The 24,305-nt window shown below is 48.3% G+C and overlaps 1 protein-coding gene across 2 annotated transcripts in view; it reads left to right on the forward strand.

Moving 5' to 3' along the window:
• Window positions 1–24,305, forward strand: part of LOC135903072 (collagen alpha-1(III) chain-like) — a 442,036-nt gene that overhangs the window by 327,347 nt on the left and 90,384 nt on the right. Inside the window, exons 1-3 of one of the 2 annotated variants that reach the window (XM_070532328.1) lie at window positions 6,717–6,782; window positions 12,064–12,142; window positions 21,407–21,534. The exons of the other annotated variant lie outside the window; for it this stretch is intronic. Coding sequence (XP_070388429.1) covers window positions 6,773–6,782; window positions 12,064–12,142; window positions 21,407–21,534 — 217 coding nt within the window. The 5' untranslated portion in view covers window positions 6,717–6,772. Of the gene's footprint in view, window positions 1–6,716; window positions 6,783–12,063; window positions 12,143–21,406; window positions 21,535–24,305 lie in introns of those variants that run through there. 2 annotated transcript variants of the gene reach the window in all.

The following is a 24,305-nucleotide window of genomic DNA, read 5'->3' on the forward strand; positions in this document are numbered from 1 at the left end:
TGCTGTGATTGCGTAGTCATCGCAGAATCATCATCATGGTAGTTGTTCAATCATTGCCAGTTTGTCGTAGTTATTTCACTTTCTTCATCGTTGTCTCATCATGCCTTCGTAGTCACACCATCATGGTCATTGCGTGGTCGTCAGTCCACCATCGACATCTCGCTATCGTCATGTTGTCTTCGACGTGCTGTCGTGATCATACCATCGCAGTCATTCCAGCGTCGCCACACTACTGTCCCATGCTTTTTTTCGTCAAACCATAGTGACACGTGAACTTCTTTATCTTTCTCAGCAGACCATTTTTCACGGTCTAACAATTGTTATCCTTCAGCACAGGAAGCGCCCACATGCATCGGAAGTTTCTCGAATATTATCGAAGGTTCTGTCTGCTGTTTGTTATCACCCTGCCTTGTGTAATTTGATTGTATGCGCGACCCCAAACTGTGCAATACTTTCTGGAAGACGCGCGGGCAACAGTGTTTACTCAGGGACATTCAATGACTGATGTATAGGAGCCGAGGCGCTTGACCCGCTGACCAAATTTTCGAGGATCGCGGACTGTGTTCGTAGTCCCCGTTGTGCTTTGAATCTAGCCGGTTTCTCTGGGCAGACGTTCGCCCAATAAAGACTTAGTTTTGCCATTCGTGGTTCTGCTTCTGTGTTCTTGACTGTCACTACCACGTGAAAATAGTAATCATTTTAGCAATGTTATCCCATCGTCGTCATGTCGTCGTCGCCATTTTAATGCCGTCATTCCTTTGGTCATACCATATTCGTCATGCCATCATAATGATTCCGACCTCGGCAACACGTACCACCGTCCCGCATTTGTCGCCATACTACTGTCATCACACCGGCGCAGTCTTCACTTGATCGTCATATCCTCTTCTTCACAGTATTGCCACCATTCCAGTCATGTTACTGTCGTCATTGCAACGACGTGTATTGTCATGCCATCATGGTCGTTCCAATGTGCTCATATTGTCGTAGCGGTTCCACTGTTCTCATGTAATTGTGGTAATACCATTTCCCTCATGTCATCGTCGTCATTCCATCGCCTCCGTTGGGTCGGCGTCATTCCCTCGTCCTCATGTGTGACATGTGCATGATCGAGCGCAACAAATGCATATTGGGGGAGGTGGTTCCCGATAAGAATGTGTCTAACTGTGTCATGTGGTCACTTGGGGCCCAGATCCGCTAAACAGAAACAGCGTTCTTCAAAAAACATTGAAAAGTTAGTTTCAAACAATTTACGCAGCGCATAAAATCCGCAAAGAATCAGCACAGGATTCGCGCAGCGCATAGGATCCGCTGATCGGTGTGCTCATTTACAAAAGATAACAAATAATAAACGCACACATACACCATCATTACTGCACCTTTACCCGGCTCTGCATCACACTTCTTACTTCTAGTTCTCGTAAGACATAGTCAGGACATCAGTACTGCAGTCAACGTTTCGCTGCTAAGGATATTTCAAACTCAGAAAGTACTAGGTTGGTGCTATTGTGCTAAGCAGTTACATGCTAGCAATTGGCCACATTTAGTAAGATCGCGCAACTTTAGGTGACCACCACATACAAGCGACCTTCAAGTGACAGCGGCAAGCGACGCGGCAAGCAGACGCTGTTGCGCTGTAGCATGAGTTCATGATCTGACCGGTTCCATATTCGCAAAGAGTTATGAAGCAACGCTTTTCAGTGCCTCGTTGCCAGTGCTCCCAACCTCGCCTGTAGGTATACGCAATCGCAAAGTGTGGCTGCGCCGAAATCAACGTGCAATGACTTCCCTCTCCATTCCGCCCGTTACAAAATAAGCACAAGAGCACCTTTCTTCCGGCTCTTTTTAGGCGTTGCGACTTTACCTTCTCCATGCTGACAAGCATGAAAGTTTCTCCGCTCTAAAAGGTTGCGTGCTAAATGGAGTTTTCATTATTGACTTATAAATGGAAGGTATTTAACGCAAGCGGAATTTACAGCTCGCGCGTATACTGCGCAGAATTCATGGCCATATTAGAAAATGGCCTTAACATTATTGACGAGATAGAAAATTAAATAGAAATCCCGTTAACCTATTTATCGACATCTCTTCATGTTTTGCGTGAGCATTTGCATGAACATCCGCCAGAAGGCTCATTATACGTAAGTTGGTATCCCCTTCACGGACAATGCCACCTTCGCGATTATTAACACGAGCATTGTGGCCTAATCGCATCATCATCACGTTCATGGTGGGAATCATCTTCGACGTCCTGAACAGGCATCACTTTTATAAGGAAAAGACCGCAACCATCGTCACCGTTGTAACAATTATCATTATCATGGGCATAATATGAGCGCCTGATCATCGTGGGCATCATATCATTGCATCGTCGTGCCTTGTCGTTGCTTTCGCGCACGCAATCTCGGCTCATCATGCAGCACATATGAGCCCTTTACTAGTACAGATGCCAGAAGTAGAGATTCAGGAAAATTATATAGAGGCAAGTAAAAGTATACTAGTTTCATTTACAGTGCACTAAATCAGGTATTAGAACCAAGTTGTGAAGGAAGAAAGAGAACAGATTGGGCCACGTTATTTAGGGAAAAAAATCGTTTGCAAGCGCCATGGTGAAGCTTATAAAGCCTTACGCGCAGTGCCTCTTCGGATCCTTTCCTGGTTTTCTAATAGCGTAGAGTCATACTATGGAACACAGCTTTCACGGAACGTCAAGTATTCACTAGAAAGCAAAATTTTCCAGGAAGCAAGCCTTTAATGCAGCGATACGCCTTGCTGACGTGTCGTTCTTTCTGAGTCAAACTTGATTCATATGATATCTGCTTCCCGCACACAATATAAGATATCGTACGCACTTCCTTGTCGTCTTCTCCAATCAGCGTCCTTTTGCAAATGTGTCTTTACTGGGCCCTGCTCCACGTGCCGTTTAGCCATTTTCTAGGCCATGAACGCCTTCGGTACGCGTTCCCCAGCAGTTTCCGAAAATGAACACGCTGGTCGACAGAAACGGAGGCGTCACGCTTGATTTGTTAGTCAGCGCAGAGGTTGAAGCCTTGCAGCATATGACCGAAAGGAGGCCTTTGACGCGGCCCGAGTTCCTGGGCTATCGGGTTCAGCTAAACTTATGTTCCTTCCCCGCTCCGCATACTAGCTTCCTTAACATCCGAATGCCCTTTAGGTTAGCCCGTTTAACAGCCCCTCATATCTTTCGGGTGCAACGCGCTAAATCGGTAAACCTTTGCAGGGGAGGTCACGAAAAAAAAGTGCCTCTCCCCTGAGAGCAGGAACTTCTAGAACCTAACATTCATAGTTACAGGCATGTGCAATCCCTTGATTTACGCTTGTCTTCAGTTCGCTGAAACTGTCTTTCAACTGTTGTTTTATTAGGTTTTGTGCAATGCCATTTTTCCACTACTGTTGCTGCATTTTCTCTCTGAGAAAGCGCGGAAGCTGGGATGAGCGAGACTAAGTCCGTGTGATTTATGAGGCAGCTTAAGCCTGTCAGCACGCATTTCTGGGCCGTTCTGTTTAGATTGCTTACCCTATCGAATATTTCTATAGTTTATAAAACTTGTGAAAACGGGCATGATTTACTTTAAACTTACAGTATTACTTTCTTTTGATGATTTTACTCAAGAAAGGCTGCTCTCATGGCTTATAAAGAATGTGCGCCTCATTAAGACATGGTGTGAAGTTCTAGCCTCGTATAGAATAATAGATAAAGGTAAAAAAAATATTCGTCAGTAACAAACTGAAACGTGGCATTGCAATGAACGTGCCTGCGTATGTTTACGTTCACGCCATTGCACTTTAGCGGTGACCTTTAATGACACCGTATTTCTCATCTTTAACTTGTTCCCTATACTTCCCAAAGGAGCAGGGACTCTAATGTTGTCTTTTTCTTATGTTTCACCGATTAAGAAGATCTCGTTGTTTTGCATGGGTTTATGGCAAGAAACTGTTTTCTGCATTCAGCTTCATAAATACGAGTATATTTACAACTACTTTAAAGGAAGTTCTTTAGCAAGGTATGACTTTGTGAAATAATTCCACGTATGTATCATGCCTAAAGGTATTTCACGAACTCCCTGTACCTATATTCTTCGGCCCTTCTGTAAGGTAGGCATCATGCGCTATCTTACTACTGGATGAATATTTTAGTAAAATTTTATAACCTTCGATCAAACAAATACAGTAACGTTATGTCTAGGCGACTCCCTTGAATTTTAACACAAGTGTGCATGCATGACCATTAGGACTGTGACGTTAATGCGGCAGCGGCCAAAGCGTCAATATGCGCCTCTATGTTTTTCAGTATAAAAGAAGTAATTGAATATCATAATCGTGGTCATGTGACAGCCGTCGTTTTCATGAATGCTCGACCAGCATCTACACCACAGCATGTTATGTTTTTTGAACCGCGTACTCAACTGCACGATTAACAAAAGCTGCAGGTTGTTTCTGAACAGGCGCAAACAGGCTTTGCCATTACGATGCTACATTCAGTTTTCCAGTCTCTAACCAGAAGCTGGTCATCTGCAGTGGAAATTCACGTGGCCTTTATTGTATACAAGTGCACCGAAGAAATAACATTAACTGGAAACCCCGCCGTAGATTCAGTGCTTGATAAAATGTGTGCTTTGTCGGCACCTCCCTTGGTAGACATCAAATGTATGGACAGTGCATACTTAAGCATATATTACCATCTAGGGTGGATAGGATGTTGAATCACTGCTTTTGCAAGCTTATCTCTACTGAAAACGTGAGAACGGCTGCATTTGTTAGCAGAACACACTTAGTACATCCTTGCGCTTATTTGATGTTGTTACCCGCCGTGGTTGCTCAGTGGCTATGGTGTTAGGCTGCTGAGTACGAGGTCGCGGGATTGAATCCCGGCCACGGCGGCCGCATTTCGATGGGGGCGAAAACACCCGTGTACTTAGAGTTAGGTGCACGTTAAAGAACCCCAGGTGGTCAAAATTTCTGGAGTCCCCAACTACGGCGTGCCTCATAATCAGAAAGTGGTTTTGGCACGTAAAACCCCAGAATTTAATTTGAGGTGGTTAAAAGGGTGTTACATGCTAAATATACACGTTGCACGAATTTAAAGGTGCTCGGGGACTTAAACATTTGAAGCAATTAAAGATATATAAGTATATTTTCCTGCGCTTTGCGCCAAGTAATTGGTAAAGTAAGTCACTTGGTCAAAGTAAGCTATGGATGTCAACCTGCTACTTCATGTACATAGCGTCTCCAGTGGTGATATGAAAAGACGTTTTTTTTAACATCTTAATCCCTATTGCCTTTGGCTTTTTACCACTGGATTAGTTTCACTTTTTCAGCTGGGTGTTGTTTTCTAGATCTGCTGCGAATCATCAGTGAATGATAGGGCATGAACCAACCCTAGTTTTTTAGGCGCATATTCTTTATGGTTAACGTCGGGGCTGACAAAATATTAGGTACAGTAAGTCTTGCACTGTCTCATGCAGCATCAGTTTGAATAAGCATTCGCAGGGGAATTCGGAGCAATCTACCACCGTCGAGAACACAACATTTATATTTGAGGCGGCGCGCTCCATTCGTAAAGTGGAAAGACACAATTACATTGTCCTCTTATCTCCTTCGTGCCTTTTCTATCTTACGGCTAGCTTCGCCTAAATGAATTTGCAATGGCGCTGATTTATAAGTAGGCAGAGGCAATCTGGAGCAATAAGAACTTCTTTCTCAGGTTCAGCGGACGCAAATAAGTCCCCGGGGAGGAATCTGAGGACTTTCTGCTACGGAGTCTTGCTTGTGCATTTGCCTCTGCCAGGGTGATATGTAATACGACGCGCTTTGCTTGGCGCACCGCCTAAGTTTCAGTTGAAACCAACATGGGGGGCAATACAGAGTCTGTAATTGTGAAGAGTCTGTTATTTGTCGTCAGTGATTGGTACGTGCCACGGAGCGAAAGGGCTTGCCGCTATGTAGTGCATATTTGGCACTGAATGAGCGGCACAGTCATTGGCAACGGGTAAGGTATGCAGCACATAAGCACCCTCGGTGTATGCGCCGCCCGGCCCTGAAAAAGAAGTGAAGTAAAACTTGCAATTGAATTATTACCACTGAAGTATGTCTTTGTCAGATTAAATCAGTGAATGGATGTGCATACTAACTTAAAAGTGTATTGAATACGTATAACGTTTGATAAACATGTTTTAAACAAGTGATCAAAATTCTTATGCGAGTTTAACGTTTCAAACTAATCAGTGATTCACTGTCAACGTTCAAGGCTCTTTGGTGTGATTGCAGGTGACTGGAAGTCGAAATGCACCTACTTGAAAGAAAGAGCCTGGCTGGAAATTGAGTTACAGTACTTCAAGGATGCATGAATCTGCTTTCTTCCCTGAGGACTTAAAGAGCATCTATTTGCCTGCGAGTTTCCTCGCAAGTGACGAAAAAGAAAAACAGCCGTGCTTTTAGTATTTCCAGCTCTTTCACAGGCAGGTTCTTCTTCGTTTACAGTTTATTCGCACGTTGTATTTTTAGGTTAGGTTAGCCTAACGTTACTAAGGCGTATTTTCTTCTTTGTATTAATAGCTGCACTAAACTAAAGCAAATGATGCATTTATGTTTCCTCCACCAGCCGCAGCCTAACTTCTGGCCTAACCTCATATGGCGGGCGCGAGCTGTCGTTCACAATCATTGTCATCATCATATTGAGTGCGCATTCCATCCTCGAGATGCGCGAGGTGGCAGAGGAAGAAAACCAGCCAGGGTGCGGACGCCGTCTGCCATGGGGGAAGGTGAGAACGCTAAGAATTTTGTTCTACGTCGGTTCTTAGCTTTGCATACCAATGTCGCCGCAGTAACAGTGTTAGGCCGTTGTTGGAACCGAGAAATGTGTTGAATTTGTCGGGCTCACCTGACTTTAACCAGCACCAAGACAGCAGAGTTGTCCGAGTGGCTTGACGTTTCCTTTGCTTGCGCCTCAACATAGAAATTAGCACAGTGATGGGAACCGGACAGCTGCTAACTACTCAAAACCACTAACTGACGCGAACAAATGAGTCCTCCGCCTTCACCTCGTGTCGCTCGCCTGCGTGTTTAAGGTGCTGTGGCGCTTCAAGAAAGATACCTAAAACCACCGTACTTTTCCGCACGTACATCAATTTATTGGAAAGCTGAGTATCTATAGTGTAAGCTTGCATTAGTAGGCCACGGGGAGCAAGGAGTCACCATTGACGCGTCGGTATTTGCACCACTTTTCTATACTGTTTCAGCAAAAGTCATCCTATCTTGGACAGCTGCTCTCGGAGTCTTAATGTATCATTAGGTTCCAGAATTATTTTTGGCCCTAAATACTATGATTTCTTATTGAGTGGCTGTACCATGCAAACGATGTGCGCTAAAGTATAATCACGCTATGCAAGATTGTGCCGAAAGCTGATATGTGCGATTAATAGGCAACATTGTGCGAAAGCTGATACGTGCGATCAATATTGAATTTAATAAGTATTTTCGCGGTTTTCGTTCACTCCACTAACGAGGCAAAACACCCATATCATCGCCGACGGGAGGGCGTTCACACGAAGGGAACGTAAAGTTTCCACGCCACGGTGCTTTCTTAGAGTCCACGGTACAGCGCAGGCAATCGGTCTGTTTCTCTGTGAATGTTGCGTGGAGGGCAAGGCCAACCAATTGCCGGGACCGACTTTCGATCACGTGACTGAACGTTTCCCTCTCATTGGCAGGAGCTCAGGCCACATCGCTACGCAGGGCGCTTATTTCTTTATTTATGTGTATTTTTACCTTTACAAGGGCTTTACCTTGACGCCGTAAGGCTAGTTCACATTGGGACATCTGGCGTCTACACAGGGCTAGAAATTTCCTGCCGTTCAAGTACCGCTTTGGCGATACTGCTCGCCTTTGAACTGAAGAAGTTCTCACTTTTCGAAGTATAACGGGAAAAAAATAGGGAAGCATCCGGCAGTTTACTACTAGAGCGTGGTTTCCTCCGCCCGCGTCAGTGTGGTGCGTTTCTTACATTTTGCGTGAGTTCCCCTTCCCAACATTATACTTGTGCTTGACATGGCGCTAGTGGCAGAGAACCCGGACAATTTCTCACATACTATGTTAGCAACGCTGAGATAGCAGCCGTCGAAACAGTGAATGGAGATTACTGCCAAATGCCGAGCGCCAGTGCGGTCAGCGTGGTCACCGCCATTTGCAGAATGCCGCGAAGGATAACAAACTCGCTGACTAACGCTCCAGTTGGTACAATGCGTGGGACTTCGGCAGCAGTGGCGGCAGAAATTGCTGAACCGATTAACAGAGAGAATACGTTTTTAATGCGAAAGCATTATATGCCACAGAAAGGGGAAAATCCGGCATCCGGCATTATCATTTAAAGGGAAGCTGAAACACTTTTCGAAAAAAATGAGTTCTCTGCGGCATTCTACAGTTTCGAGTCCCCTGAACACGAATATCTCGTTCAAAAAGGGCGGAAACAAGCGCAAGCGGCTGTTTTTTCATGAAAACGCGCACCAGCGCCTCAGGGTATCGCGCGAACGCCGCTGTTGCCCGTGATTGGTCGGAGCTGCTGTGACGTCAGTGGCGGCAGTCGCCGGTCGGCGCCGCAGTTTGAAAGCGTAGCACGCTGTTCTGTTCTGGCTGCATAGCTGAGTTGTAAGCATTATGGAACGTTCTCGCTGTCTCGGACAGCTTGTATTTTCGCCGTACATGTTCGAACCGACAGCCGATACGGAAAACGATGGCGGCAACGGCGGCAACGACGATGTTGAGTGTGCCAAAAGCGAGAGCGATGTGTACACCTTCTCGCGCGCTGGAAATCTTAGCTGTTACGTATGCTTTTTTTTTCATGTAGCTGCACGTTCCAATCACGGGAGAAAAAATGCGCTAAAGTGTCACTGGGAACTTGCTGCTGGAAGAATGCCGAAGCACTAACTTCTCATTAGATTGTAAACACGGGTACAATTCCGCGATGTCAAGCACCTTGCCGCTGCTTGTCTGAAGTCCCGTGGTTTTCTGAGCGTTGATACACGATCGCGAACATAAGTGCCGCGTTTCAAAGCGCGCACATGCAGTTGCTTATCATACACATCCAGATCGAGATGGTCAGGGGGATTATATGTGCAATATTCAGAATATGGTTCGACGACTTTGCGATTGTGGCTCGATCAAGCATCGGTATGCGCGCTCCATGCTAGTGTTGACATAAAGATATTAGGCAGTTTTAGCACCGCCGTGTGGTAAACATGATAACTGCAACCGTACGTCGAATGTCACTAGGCAAGCCTATACTCAAATTTATACCTCAGGTGCAACGCTGTGGAATCTACGCACGAAGTCCGGTTACGAAAATTTATTACTGCGCGCGTTTCCGTCTATGGTTCGCAGCGTGCCAGCGGCATTTGCTCGCGCGAGCATGCACGTGAAGCTGCCGCGACGGGCTGCAATTAAAGAATGCCGAAAAGAAAATTGATTTAAAAGAACGTGTTAGCAGCCGTATAAGTACACGGATTGTTTCTATGGGTAAATTCTTTTTTTTCTTCATTCAGAACTGAGCTTATATATTGTTACGTAGGAAGACGCAGACGAAAAGCTATGTACAAATATATTTACAAGGAAAATACGCTGCGCTTGGCCAAGAGGCAACAGCCCGCGCTAGCTTCTAATCGTCGTCGTCGTCTTCATACTGCTGGCCTTTCGTGATCGCACATATTGTGCCGTAGCAATATGAAACGTTTTCTCAAAAATCGGGTCAAGAAACACCGAACTTTTTCTAAGTGCGAACGCAGCCACTGCAAGAAGTATCTCAAGCCTCCACAGCGAAGAAGTATCTCAAGCCTCCACAGCGTTGCACCTGATGTATGAAACGGAGTATAGCAACGCTAGCAACAACGCGTTTCCGCATTTGTCGTAAGGCTATCCGGCTATCGCGGAAATGGTCCGAGCACAGCACAGTTGATTTCGTCGGCACGAACTTATCTCTCCTCACCGCACTGCGCTGCAAGCTTCTTGTCCTTCGGGAACCTGTGAAACACCACATCGTCTCGCCCGCGTGTGTTCGCACAGCCGATTACTGCACAGAACGAGAGCATGTTGGGCGCCCTTGGCTGTAGGCACTCACGCAGCACAGAAGGAAAGAACAGTTTACGAAAATCGCAAAACAAACGTGAGCGGCGGCCGCGGCAAATCTCTCATAGCGTCGTTCAGTAAAGCGCAGGACGGAAAGAGGCATGCCAGCGCATGCCAGCACGCCGGTCCGGCAGCTCGGTCCCCGCCAGTGACGTCACTCTCGCCGGTTCTCTCCTCTGGTAACCTCCTCACCCGGCGCTCCGGGAAGCGATGGGGGCGTGTCCGCGGGGGTGATTTAGAAAGCGATTTCCGCCCCTTATATTAACAAAACGAAGAAAAAAATTTCGGAACCGTAAATTATTAGGTCTGTTCTTCCCAATCCCAGCAATTCATGGACATTGAAAACCGCTTCAGCTTCCCTTTAATGAGAGCAAAACCCACGTGACCAAGCGCTGACGTCGTGTTCCCTGCGCTGGAACTTCTGCGGCTCGCACTGCGAAAGGCCACGCACCCAAAAAACTATGGCCCATTCCACAAATGAGATGAAGCTGAATTAAGGTGGATTAAACTTGACTAATGCCGATAATGTTAGATTAAATTGGATTAAATGTGAATTACGGTTGGTACCGATTGGAGCAATGTAGATTGAGGTGGAGTTATTACTTCAGTAGATAACTTAGGAGAGTGTTCATGCTTTCGCATTCAAATCCCGTAAGGACCCAGGTGACTGTCGACTTTTGGGCGCAATTCTTCTCCAAGCTGAATTGGACGCCGCGCCGCTCTATAGGCGCCTAATGTCCCAGTGGGAACGAGCCTTTACACCGGCAAAAACCGGCGTCGATGCTATTTCCGGGTCCGCGGGCGCGAAAACGTCGCATGCGCCTCTCCTTCACGCGACAGTCGCAATGTGCCATATGACACTATATCTAGGCCATCTTGTAGGATTTTAAAGAGACCAAAGCATCGAACGTCTATGGCTCGCCATTAACCAACGATCTGCATGTCCACTACGTTGGCTAAGGAACTCTGCAAGACAAACAACACCTGTGTCTGCACAGAGTATCTAGCAAACGGTTAACGTACACATATTAGACAGTGTACCATGACATGTTTTTAACTTGAAACCTGAAAAATAGTTTTACACTTACCTTAGTTCTTTTTTCTTTTTGTGGTTGTAATACCACCGTATATTTAGCCTGAATCGTTGAACACGCCCGGAATCCTAGCTTGAGTCATCTGGGCGAGGAAAAGTACCCACCGCCGTTTGTGCAACTCGGAAACGGAGAGGTAAATGACGCTAATTTTCACAACTGCGGGGCTTTGCTCCTTGTACGTTCGATGTGACATTTAGCGAATGCTGCGCATGGTACAGACAAACCGACGTGGTACTGAGAGATGTCCCCTCAGCATTAAACCGGACGCCACGTAGGAATTTTCGGAGGCGGGTGTGTGATTTCACGCCCACCTTAGTAGCCCTACCTTCGTGTTACAACAGGTGATCGTCAACGAACTTACTGCGGGTAACTCATCGGGTTACTCACGTTCGTCCACTGCGACGCAATTAAAGTAGCACATCTCAGTGCCTTGCCGCATGTGCGTCGAGTTGTATAATATGTTATCAGAGGCGCAACTTATATAAAGCAGTCGCCGTACGCTGGTTATAGCACCTGCTTCGAAAGTAACATGCGTTCCTTTCCCGCCCCGACCATGCCGCGGGCTTTTTTTTTTTGCTTGATACGCAGCGCCGTATTCTGATGAAAGCCCAAACAAACAACACGACGGACGTAATTGCGCGAATACCTTCTTGGGACCTGTGCAACTGATATTTCGATAGCGATCATACGGGTGATTTTTGATGGTGAGCGTGACAAAAGAGTCTATTACAGAATTTGGGTAGATTGCATAAGTGATGGTATTCTCTGATCTTCTTGCAGTTTGGTTACACGTGCTTTTGTCTTTACGATGCCTCATTTTTACTCGGTTCAGGTACGGAGCAAAGCTACGCGAGCTTCGCCAGCACGGGCAGCGAGCTATCAGTAATTCAAAGCGAGTACGCCACTTCAACGTAAGTAACAGAGTTTTGCGTGTGAATGACGAAGTATCTCGTTATTTACCATATAATCACGCTATTAGCGTCTGCAGTTATATAGTGATATCGCTCCGACCTCATCGCGTCCTGCGTCCGCTACTGTGCAGGGTAATTTAGCGAAACTTTCGGACGTTTGTCGCAACCTTCGTAAGCCTGCTTGCTGGCAACAAGTAAACACGAAAAAAAAGCGCTTCGCATGATGCTGTAATGTAAAGCATTTCCTACAGAAAATTGGGATCTCGCTTGTACTTCGTTTCATCAACGCATATTCTTCACCTCAGGAAATGGGAATTCACGTGCAACATTAACAAATCGTGCAGCAGGGCTCAAAAAATTGCCTTGATGAAGTCGTTGGTTTTGCTTAGGCGTGATACTATTAAGCCATCTGAAGCGCTAATCTAATGACAGCTGCAGTATCCGGCATTTGCGAAGCTCGTTTTCCTTCTGTTGTTCTTGGCTAAGGGCCCAAAAACTACCCAAAACAATCATCATAGGGCGAACAATACAGCAATCTAGTCAACAGTTATAATTGGGATACGAGAACATGTCTTATAGGGAGCCCGCATTCGGGAATGCGGTGCGCTATGCAGTTTAATATCGTGCCATAAGTGCGCTGGACAATTACTGCAGGGTTTTACACTCCTCAAACTAACTGAATGTAGTGGTATCTGCGGATTTATTCCGGAGGCCCGAAGATCCAAAATTTAGCGGGACTGCATGACATGATGAGCAGCCTATCGAAACTGATTTTCACGAGATGGCGAACCGGTAGAGTGGACATTTACATTTTAATGCTAGTCAAAAAAGTCTGGTGGCACAAAAAATACGTATATTGCAATGATGACGATTATCTTTAAACTTGACACTTACACACAATAAGGTGGTTGCCGGGAAACAAGGTTGAGAGAACTGCTGACGTTGATGGCAACAACGAAGCTAACAAGTTATTCATAGCCTCCAGTGGCTGATATATAGGCACCGCGAAGATAGAGAGCAAAGAAAAGCTGAAATCTCTAACTTTTGGCTTTAGAGTTTAGTGATTCCTAAGTGATTTCTTCAAAACGACTCATGGAGCCTGATACACAACAATAGCAAAAAAAAGACTTCTAACACGGTTACTACCTCATCACGATCTGCCTAATTATTCATGCACACATCACTGAGTTTCTGAAATGCTACCAACAGCGTTAAACACAAAAGCTATCTAAAGTGCTACGTCGTCGACTGTTATTATCTATTTATTTTATAAACTATTAACTATGCTAATATCTAATCTGTTGTAACAATATATTTACTACAAATGTATCGTGCGTTTCTTTAATTCTGAAACTTGTTACAATAGTCTCCGACCGCACCCCTTCCTCCGCAATTCCTATAGCAGCTGCCTTTTTGTTCATTTTTGCGTAGCGGTGCACGTATTCATTTCAGAAATAAAGTAGGCGAGCGAAATAACATGGTTAGCAATAACTGTAGAAGAATGTCCCAATAAATGGGTTCACAATAGCAGAAATATTTGTAGTCCGCTGTCTTTGTTTGCGTTTGGCGTGGCTACACCTATTATGACAAAAAAGGCAACATAGCTGACATACATGAGCGCGACCAATGAGCATAACTTGGCACGAGAGTAAACTGTTGCGTGTACATAGACACCTTGAAGACGAGATGCACGACACATAAACGGCTTCAGGCAAGAGGATTTAGCAAAAATATTGCTACGGAACAATGTGTGCGTTCACGAAAAGGGTGAGCAGTGCGGATACGACGACGACGAGGAGAAGCTAGCACGCGCTGTTGCCTCTTGGCCAATCGCAGAGTATATTCTTGTAAATATACTTGTATATAGCTTTTCGTCTGCGTCTTCCTACGTAACATAACTGGTGGAGGTGGACTTTCCCTGTACCTCATCACAGAGCTTCGCAGTGGACGGTACGTCGAGCCTTCCTTCATGGCTCCCGGCGACGACAACCGGACTCCCCCGGCTCCAACACCTGCTGCCACTTCGACGACCTACATCACTCTCCCCGCTCCCCGTGATCCTGGCGTATTCTCGGGCAAAGATGGGGAAGATGTCGATGACTGGATCAGCCTGTATGAACACGTCAGCCGCAATAACCGGTGGGACCCTACTATAATGCTCGTCAACGCAGTCTTTTACCTCGGTGGCATGCCTAGACTTTGGTATCGCACGCACGAAGATGAGCTCACCACCTGGGATTCACTAAAGACACAGCTTCGGGACCTGTTCGGCAACCCCTACGGTCACCAACTTGCCGCGCAGAAGGCGCTTTCCGGCCGTGTGCAGACGTCAACAGAGCCCTATGTCACGTACATTCAGGACGTCTTGGCTCTGTGCCGCAAAGCTGACAACCACATGACTGAGTCAGACAAGGTTGCCCACGTCCTCAAAGGAATTGCCGATGACGCCTTCAACTTGCTCGTTTGCAACAACGTCGCGACTGTGGATGCTGTTATAAAAGAGTGCCGCCGCCTGGAACTCGCTAAAAGCCGACGCATTGACCAGCAGTTTGCCCGTCTGCCCAACACCGCGGCGACATCTTCCTGTGCCGACACTCCTCGTCCCAACAACACAGCCGATGTTACCAGGATCGTCCGGCGTGAGATCGAGGCTGCCTATCCGCCTGCCTTTCACTCCAGTCCCACCAACACATCTGCAGTCACGGTCTCACTGATCTAGGCGGTTGTCCGCCAAGAGTTCGAAAACATGGGTCTTCACACCATCTGCTCGGCCCATCGTCCTGATACCCGCCCGGCTTCTTCGATTCAGCCCCGTCCCGCACCTTCTTACCCACCACGTTTCCGCAGCCCATCTGAATGGCGCACTGCTGACGACAAGCACATTTGTTTCCACTGCCATCGAATGAGGCACATTTCTCGGCACTGTCACAGGAGTTCCCCGACCCGGTCTACTTATACCGCCTACTCTCGTCCCCCAGGTGGCTCTTCTCGTCCCTATGCCGCACACTCTAATAACGCTGCCGCTGATTCTCCTGCACCGAACCGCTCCTATTCTCGTTCGCCTTCGCCCCAACCACGACAATCTCGCTCTCCCCAGCCCCGTCGCTCCTATTTGCCGACTCCTTTCGGACGCCGCTCCCAGCCGAAAAACTAGACGATGCAGCGCCTCGAGGTGACGCTGCATTGCTCCCTACGCCGCCAAATCCTCTACTGACGTTGCCCACTCATCTGAACCTTCTTGACGTGCAAGTCGACGGTGTTTCTGTGTCTGCACTCATAGACACTGGGGCGCATTTGTCCGTAATGAGCGCTGACCTTCGTAACCAGCTCAAGAAAATTATCACGCCCGCCACGACGCCTGTTGTCTGCGTCGCCGATTGCGGAACAGCCCCCGTAATTGGTATGTGTACCGCCCGCGTCTCCTTCGCCGATCGCTCAACAATCGTGCTATTCACAGTCATCGCCCACTGTCCCCATGACATCATCCTTGGCTTAGACTTCCTCTCCGCACATTCTGCTCTCATCGGTTGTTCCACCAGTACTCTCCGCCTTGACCTGCCTGTTCTGGATCCTGCTGAACCACACCCCCGTCGCCTCCGTTCCATCGACTTCGTTCGCTTGCCACCTTCGGCACTTACCTACGCTGACCTAGCGTCTTCCCCACCAGTCCCCGATGGTCACTACATCGCGGCTCCTATGCAAGACGTCCTCCTTACACACGGGATCACAGTACCTCATACAGTTTCATCTATTACGGCGAATTGCGTCTGCCTGCCAGTGGTCAACTTTGGCTTGACGACACAAGTGCTGCCACGCGGAATGTCTCTGGCCCAGCTTTGCTCACTCGCGGATCACTCAGTAGCATCCATTAAAGTAGACGACACTTCATCCGATGCTCCTCGACCATCGCAGTCGGCAAATTGTACCATCGCTGACTTACAGAAAATGATTGCGCCCGACTTGCCGTCCGCGCACGCTCGTGAACTCTACCGCGTTCTATTTTCCTACCACGATATTTTTCACTTTAACGATCGTCCTTTGGCCCAAACTATAGCTGCCAAACATCGCATTAATACCGGCGATGCCTCTCCTGTTCATCGCCGCCCGTATCGAGTGTCACCAGCTGAGCGTCAAGTTATTCACGCAGAAGTTCGCAAAATGCTTGCCAAGAACATTATTGAACCATCATATAGTCCATGGGCGTCGCCTGTTGTACTGGTCAAAAAGAAGGATGGCTAATGGCACTTTTGCGTGGATTATCAGCACCTTAACAGGGTTACCAAAAAGGGCGTGTATCCTCTACCTCGGATTGATGACGCCTTTGACTGCCTCCACGGTGCTCGCTATTTCTCCTTTATTGACCTTCGCTCCGGCTACTGGCAGATTGCCGCGGACGATCTCGACCGCGAGAAGACTCCTTTTGTAACAACCGACGGTCTTTATCAATTCAAAGTGATGCCGTTCGGTCTATGTAACGCCCCTGCCACTTTTGAACGCATGATGGACTCCATTCTTCACGGTTTCAAATCATCCACGTGCCTGTGCTACTGGGATGACGTTATCATATTCTCCCCAACGTTCGCTACGCACCTCGAGCGCCGCTCAGCAGTCCTGGACGTTTTTCGTCGAGCCGGTCTGCAACTCAACGCATCGAAGTGTCAATTCGGCCGTCGCCAGATTACCGCCCTTGGACATCTCGTTGACGCGAACGGAGTGCAACCAGACCCAGGCAAGATCCATGCTGTTGCGCACTTCCCTGTTCCGAAGTGTGTCAAGGATGTGCGCAGCTTCAACGTCCTTTGTTCGTACTTCCGCCGTTTCGTGAGAAATTTCGCCGCCATGGCACGACCACTAACCGAGCTTTTGAAAAAAGACGCCCCTTTCCAGTGGGGCGATAACGATCGTTATCGCCCCACTGTGAATGCAGAGGCCTCGCGGCCTCTGCATTCTCTCACCTAATCGACATTCTTACAACGCCTCCCGTTCTGGCCCACTTCAATCCTTCTGCGCCTACCGAAATCCGTACTTATGCCAGCGGTCACGGAATTGGCGCAGTACTGGCACAATGCCAGCGTGGCCACGACCGTGTTATCGCTTACGCCAGCAGGCTCCTCTCACCCGCGGAGCGCAACTATTCCATCATTGAGCGTGAGAGTCGGGCCCTAGTTTGGGCGGTTGCGAAATTCCGCCCATACTTATATGGCCGACCCTTTTCCGTTGTCACAGACCATCACGCGCTTTGCTGGTTATGCTCACTGAAAGATCCTACAGGAAGTCTTGGTCGCTGGGCCTTACGCCTCCAAGAATATTCGTATACTGTCACCTATAAATCTGGCCGTCTACACAAGGACGCTGACTGCCTGTCTCGCTACCCGGTCGACGAGCCTGACGACGCCGACAGTAGTAGCGCCAACGGCATTTTCTCTGTGTCTGCCTTCGCTAACATCGCCGATGAGCAGTACCGCGACCTATCGCTGCGAGCACTTATCGTGCGTCTGCGTTCAACACCTACCGACGCATCCGTTCGCCGATATGTCCTCCAGGGCGGCATTCTGTATCGACAGAACTTCCTCCCTGACGGCTCTGATCTTCTTGTCGTGCCAAAACAGCTACGACAGACTGTGCTCTTTGGGATGCTTGACGCACCCACTGCAGGACATCTTGGGGTAACCCGCACGTACGACCGCGTCCGCCGCCGCTTCTACTGGCCTGGTCGCGCGCGCTCCGTTCGACGCTATGTTGCTGCCTGTGATCCCTGCCAGCGTCAGAAAACACCTCAGGTGCTACCTGGCGGTCATCTCCAGGCGATCACTGTCCCTGTAGAACCGTTATTTTGTGTTGGACTAGACCTGCTCGGTCCCTTTCCCACGTCATCCTCTAGGAACAAATGGGTAGACGTCGCGACGGATTACTCCACCCGATACGCTATCACTCGGGCTCTCCCTACTAGTTGCGCCACTGACGTCACGGACTTTCTCTTGCGTGACATTATCTTGCATCATGGCGCCCCGCGACAGCGGCTTACTGACCGTGGTCAAAACTTCCTCTCGAAAGTTATCGCTGACATTGTGCGTTCCTGCTCCATTCAGCACAAACTGACTACCCCATACCATCCTCAAACCAGTGGCCTGACAGAGCGGTTAAACCCTACTCTTACCGATATGCTGTCCAAGTACGTTTGCAAAGACCACCACGACTGGGACATAGCCCTTCCTTACGTAACATTTGCGTACAATTCTTCCCGGTACGACACCGCCAGATTTTCTCCATTTTATCTACTGCACGGTCGCGAACCTACCTTGCCCCTAGACACGGCACTTCCTCCTGCTGCGATCTCAACAAGCGAGTATGCGCGCGACGCCATCGCCCTCACCGCCCATGCACGCCCGCTTGCCCGTGCTCGACTGACGACCTCACAAGCCACTCAGCAGTGTCATTACAACGCCCCCCATCGTGACGTACAGTTTTCGCCTGGTGCGCTCGTGCTCCTGTGGTCGCCCTCTCGTCACGTCGGACTTTCAGAGAAGCTCCCTTCGCGATACACTGGGCCCTACCGCGTGCTGCGCCAGGTGGCGCCTGTGACTTACGAAATTGCTCCTGTGGGTTCAACCGCGTCCTCTCTTCTGGCATCAAGTGATGTCGTGCATGTCAGTAGGCTCAAGGCCTTCTACACTGCTTCCGAGTCCGATCTTTATTTGCTCCGGGACGGCGCTTTTGCAGCCGGGGGTAGTGCTACGGAACAATATGCGCGATCACGAAATGGGTGAGCAGTGCGACGACGACGACGACGAGGAGAAGCTAGCGCGGGCTGTTGCCTCTTGGCCAAGCGCTGCGTATATTCTTGTATATATACTTGTACATAGCTTTTCGTCTGCGTCTTCCTACGTAACAATATTTTACACAATTAACATAACTTGCTATTGTAAGATATCCGCCCCTGAGGATTTCTGCCCCTATTTAACACATTTGAGCCGTTGTGCCATCATTGTGTCGTTGTCGTGGTCGTCATTGTTAATGTAACGACCTCGCTAGTCATCGTCACGATATCGTCGGTGTTGTCGCCATCATCACAGTTATCATCTTAATGAAACTTCTTCTTAGACAAATTGATGCGATTTGGAAAATATGTCGCGTGCTCAGTTCGTTGGTACACTTTGGAAACTATGTAGAGCCTCCCTGAAATCATCATTAAATTTGTTATCGGCCTCTGTGTCATGTTGTCCTCACTTACAGACAAGGAGTTGTCCGACTAAGACATGTCGGCCTCTTTGCGGGTGTGTTGACTCTGGACAACACAATTATTTGAATAGTCATGCAGTAACTATCTTCAGAAATACTTTTCAGTTAACTGTCTATTTCACTTCCATAAACTTCAGAATGATATATAAATGTTCAAGAAGCACCAGTAGACTCAAGAAGCAGGAGTGAGGAGAAGTTTGCAGAGTAGTGGCGCAGAAGCGAAAAATTATGTAAGGCACAAACGCGTGTTGGTTAAGCCAAAGTATTGTAGCCGATCCCGCCTCTCCTTTTCACCTGCGGCATTTCACGTGGCTGCTTAATTTGTTATCTTGTAAATCACTGCGGTTCATGTAGTATAAATTGTTAACTGATAATTTCATGTCAGTGAGTAGACCGCGATTCTTTACGCCTCATCCCGAACTAGCATATATATTAAAACATTTATATGTAGTTTCATGGGTGTTTCTAAAGCACACACATCTCATAATAGAGCAGCGCATGATATAATGTCGGCTCATCAGTGCATACAAAACACCAATCTATTCAGAGAGCATCCCATAATATACGACAACTGGTTTGACTGCATTTACTTTCTTATAAACGCACTACTCATTTTTGTGCCAGTGCCTGTGTGGCGCTCTGGCATACGGGATAGGGAAGATATAAATGCATCTGCATATGGTGTGTGTGCCTACGTCTACAATGCACGTACGTTCTGCATACAATGCGCACACATCCGTTTCTCGCGAACTATCTGGTGTAGAAACACAACAATTGTACAGACGAAACAAGTTAGATAATGAACCAAAACGCGTTGCATTGGATGGATACACTTATGCGCATGACATTTAGTGGTATAGCAGTTAATTGCCCGCTTCACAGAAGCTCCGCTCCAGACAGATTTCAGCATCAGCATTGAGTTCGCGAACTTTTACCGCAAAGGTTTCTTGCAAATCGATAGTGAGGTACGTAAGAGACATTGACTGAAGCTGTTTATTTGCCGAGTGTTCAAGATTCCATCACAGCAAGCTGTGAGGGAAGCATGTTTTAAGCGCGGCATGCCGCCATTTTTTACATCTATTGGTAGAACAACACTTGGTCATCGTTCACTTCTAAGCTGTGGCCTCTCAAACGTTAAATTATTCAGACCCACTGGGGCTTCAGCCTTTCGCAGCCACTGTTGCCCGGTCTCTTATCCTTGGCTAATGGTATATGAAAGCGGCCGCCTCGGCTCCTAGGCGCTGGATGAATTTTGCGACGGCGCAAAGCAAGTAACTAACCTTGTGGGAGCTGTGAACAATGTCCTAAGCATACTTGATGACTGATAAAACAAAGGAGCGGCACCTATATGTTATACTTAGCGCCAAACGAACGTTCGGCATGACCCCGCTGTGGTCTAGCTCAAGCTTCTTTTCAATGTTTTGAAGGTGGCACTAAATTTTGCGGCATTGCAATGATGTAATTTTTACTAGAGATCTCTACATGAACGATGCTTGCTGAGCATCACGCAGCAACGGGCATTCATGATGGATTTCGCTTACGCAACATTTGAGAAGCAGAACAAAACATCAATTCGTGCAGGGAAGCAAACGACTGGCTACTGGAATCTAAAGACTGGCCGAGTCTATGCCTCACACCGGCAGCCAGAAACACTCTTTGGCAAATGACTACATGTGGTTCTCGGTTTTGTGCAAATGCCATAGAAACCTTTTAAATGGGTTTTTACAACGTCGCAGATGTGACCATGGGGAAAAAATGCTTATGGCAAGATTTATTTATGCGAGTTTTGACCTTTTCAGTCAAGTTATCAAAACTAACCTAACCTAGCCTGTCAGTCAACCTATCAAACTAAGATAACCTAACCCAACCCAGCGTCTACAGCAATCGGCTTGTTGCGTGAGAAATACGAAATCGCAAGAGACAACAGGGATGAAAACTAAAAGCGGGCAGTAATAAGTTGCGATGCAATGAAGGGGAGCAAGAAGTAGAAACAGATCACTCACACTTGGGCACTAACTTCCGCAGGCTCAACGAAGAACGCAAAGATGAGGACACTTACCCCGACGAAATTGTTCCCATCATATGCTGCTGCATCCTTATCCTGCTCATCCTCATGATCATTCTGCTCATCCTTATCTCCAACGTCTACGTCAGTGAGTACCGACCTCTTTTTGCGTATAGTACTACCTATACGACCACACGCATAGCACATACAGCGCTTTGCATGCAGTAGATAATCATTTTGCGCTTACTGCTCGCGCTCTAAAAACATATTCCAACTTGTAGATCACCACTACAGTTTAGCGCAACTTAGATTTCGCAGCAATCACGACATCCGGCACCCTGGGTATAACTACGAAATTTAGCGTGACGTTGCCCATTTCCTTTCATTGACGCAGGCAGTTTTCAAAACTAAGGACATTTAGTAAAAATACAACGCCACTGTCCGCGCGCATCGCCTCTGTACGCCTGCTTACCTCCGCTGCGGGTCGGCCCGGCATTGCACTATCTTTGGGATCGGCCTACGTATTGGGAGTGCTTAACGCCTGCTTCAACTCCGACGCGGGTCGGGCCGGTATTGCACTATATTCGGGATCAGCCCACGTATGGAGTGTGCTTATCAGGATCGACCCACGTACGGAGAGTGCCTAGCGCTAGCTTCACCTTCGCCATGGGTCGGCCCCGCATTGCACTATCTTCGGTATCAGCCTATGTACGGGTAGTGCTTAGCCTGCTTTACCTCCGACGCGAGGTGGGCCGGCCTTGCAGTATCTTCGGCATCGGCCCACGTATCGGGAGTGCTTAACGCCAGCTTCGCTTCCGCCGCGGGTCGGCGTGGCATATCAACATCTTCGGGATCGGCCCACGCATGGAGAGTGCTTAACGCCTGTTTCAGCTCCGACGCGGGTAGGGCCAAAATGGCACTAGCTTCGGTATCGGCCCATGCATGGGGAGTGCTTAACGCCTGCTTCAGGTCCACCGTGGGTCGTGCCGGAATTGTACCGCGGTATCGGCCCACGCATGGGGAGTCCTTAACGCCTCCTTCAGCTCCACCGCGGGTCGGTCCGGTATTGCACTATCGTCGGGATTGCCCACGCATGGGGAGTGCCTAATGCCTGCTTCAGCTCCACCGTGGGTCGTGCCGGAATTGCACTACGGTATCGGCCCACGCATGGGGAGTCCTTACGCCTGCTTCAGCTCCGCCGCGGGTCGGGTCGGTATTGCACTATCGTCGGGATCGCCCACGAATGGAGAGGGCTTAACGCCTGCTTCAGCTCCACCGTGGGTCTGGCCGGCATTGCACAATCTTCGGGATAGGCGCACGTACTGGGAGTTTTTAGCTTACCACGCCACTGACACGAAAACTACCTTGGATGGTAGAAGTATACAGCTTTGCTGTAAAACACGCTTCGCACACTTTATAGTAACACGAAGCGCCAGAATATGTGGCTACTGGTGCTGCGGTCACTGATTGCTTCTCTGGTGTTCTAGTATTCCCTAAACTGCAGTATGTATCTACCCTTTTCGCAACGATCCCGTGGGAGCTGCCCTGTTTGATCAGGTGGTGACGCGTGCATTCCTTGCCTCAATAGCCTCCGTTGCCTGCGCGTTTACAATGGGTGCGTTTGACGCCGATGCGGCTTAGCAAACCTCTGTTTAGGGAGATATCATAGACAGTGACTGGGCTGACGACACGAAGATTTGGCCACAGCTTCAACGAACATAGAAAAACACTTTAGAAGCTAATTAGGCTATGTCCAAGCGGCCTGAGTAGCGTATGTGGTGCCTGTTTTATAAGCGAGGCTAAATATTGCCAGGACCTCCACACAGCTGACAGCCACTCGGCGCCATTCGGTGCCACATGCTAGGCATGTTGGGTGGCTTCCAGAAGAAGAAAACGACGAAGGTGCCAGGACCGCGATATATAAACAGATCTATAGCGTCAACCGAAGTCTTTCGTGGTTTTGTCTGTGACAAATTATTGGAGGTGCTGGGTACGCGTCTATGTACTCTGACCCCCAGGAACTGGAGCGGCTTCAAAGACTGCCTCCGGAATACGGCCTGCAAGATCTGCCGAGGATGTCCACCACAACCGCAAGCAAGACACAGGAGACATACGGCACGGGACAGCCTCTTGCGTCGCTGGTTCTCCACACCCCACGCTGGCCGCGGCCGTTCCATGGTGAGCCTTTTGAGGACGTGGAAGACTGGCTCGACGACTTCGATCGTGTAGCTGACGTCAGTTATTGGGACGAGCAGAAAAAGTTAAGGAACGTGTACTTCGCCCTAGAGGACTCTGCCCGAACATGGTTCGCTAACCACAGGCCATCCATCACCACGTGGCAAGAATTTCAACAGCAGATGCGCGATACGTACAGCAGCCCCGCAAGAAAAGAGCGAGCAGAGCAAGCCCTTCAAAATAGGGTTAAAGGTCGAACGAAAGCTTATCCATATTCGTAGAGGACATGTTGTGGCTTTTCAGGCGTGCTGACTCTGGGATGACAGAGGCGAAGAAAGTACGCCTGCTGATGCGCGCAGTGAAAGAACAGCTGTTTGCTGGACTGATGCGATGCCTCCAGATACAGTAGCTGAGTTCGTCAGTGAGGAGACAACAATGGAGCGAGCCCTTCAGCAACACTCCTCGGCCTACGATCGCCAAATCAGCCTGGGATCAGCATCTTCTCTCTCATTGCCCTATGACACCGATTTGCTTCGAGAGCTTGTACGTAGTGTCTTGCGTGATGAGCTCCATCGACTATAGGGAGAGCGATTTCAACCGACCGTAGCATCCCTGACAGATATCATCCGCGAAGAAGTCCGCCAGGCGGCACAGCCATTCGCGCAAACTAGACCAGAAGCCACCCCCGTACTGACTTATGCGCAAGTAGTGAGGCTAGCTGCGCAACCCGGGAACCATCGTATC

This window comes from Dermacentor albipictus, chromosome 1, assembly GCF_038994185.2.
Source record: "Dermacentor albipictus isolate Rhodes 1998 colony chromosome 1, USDA_Dalb.pri_finalv2, whole genome shotgun sequence".
In the NCBI taxonomy this organism is placed as follows: Eukaryota; Metazoa; Arthropoda; class Arachnida; order Ixodida; family Ixodidae; genus Dermacentor; species Dermacentor albipictus.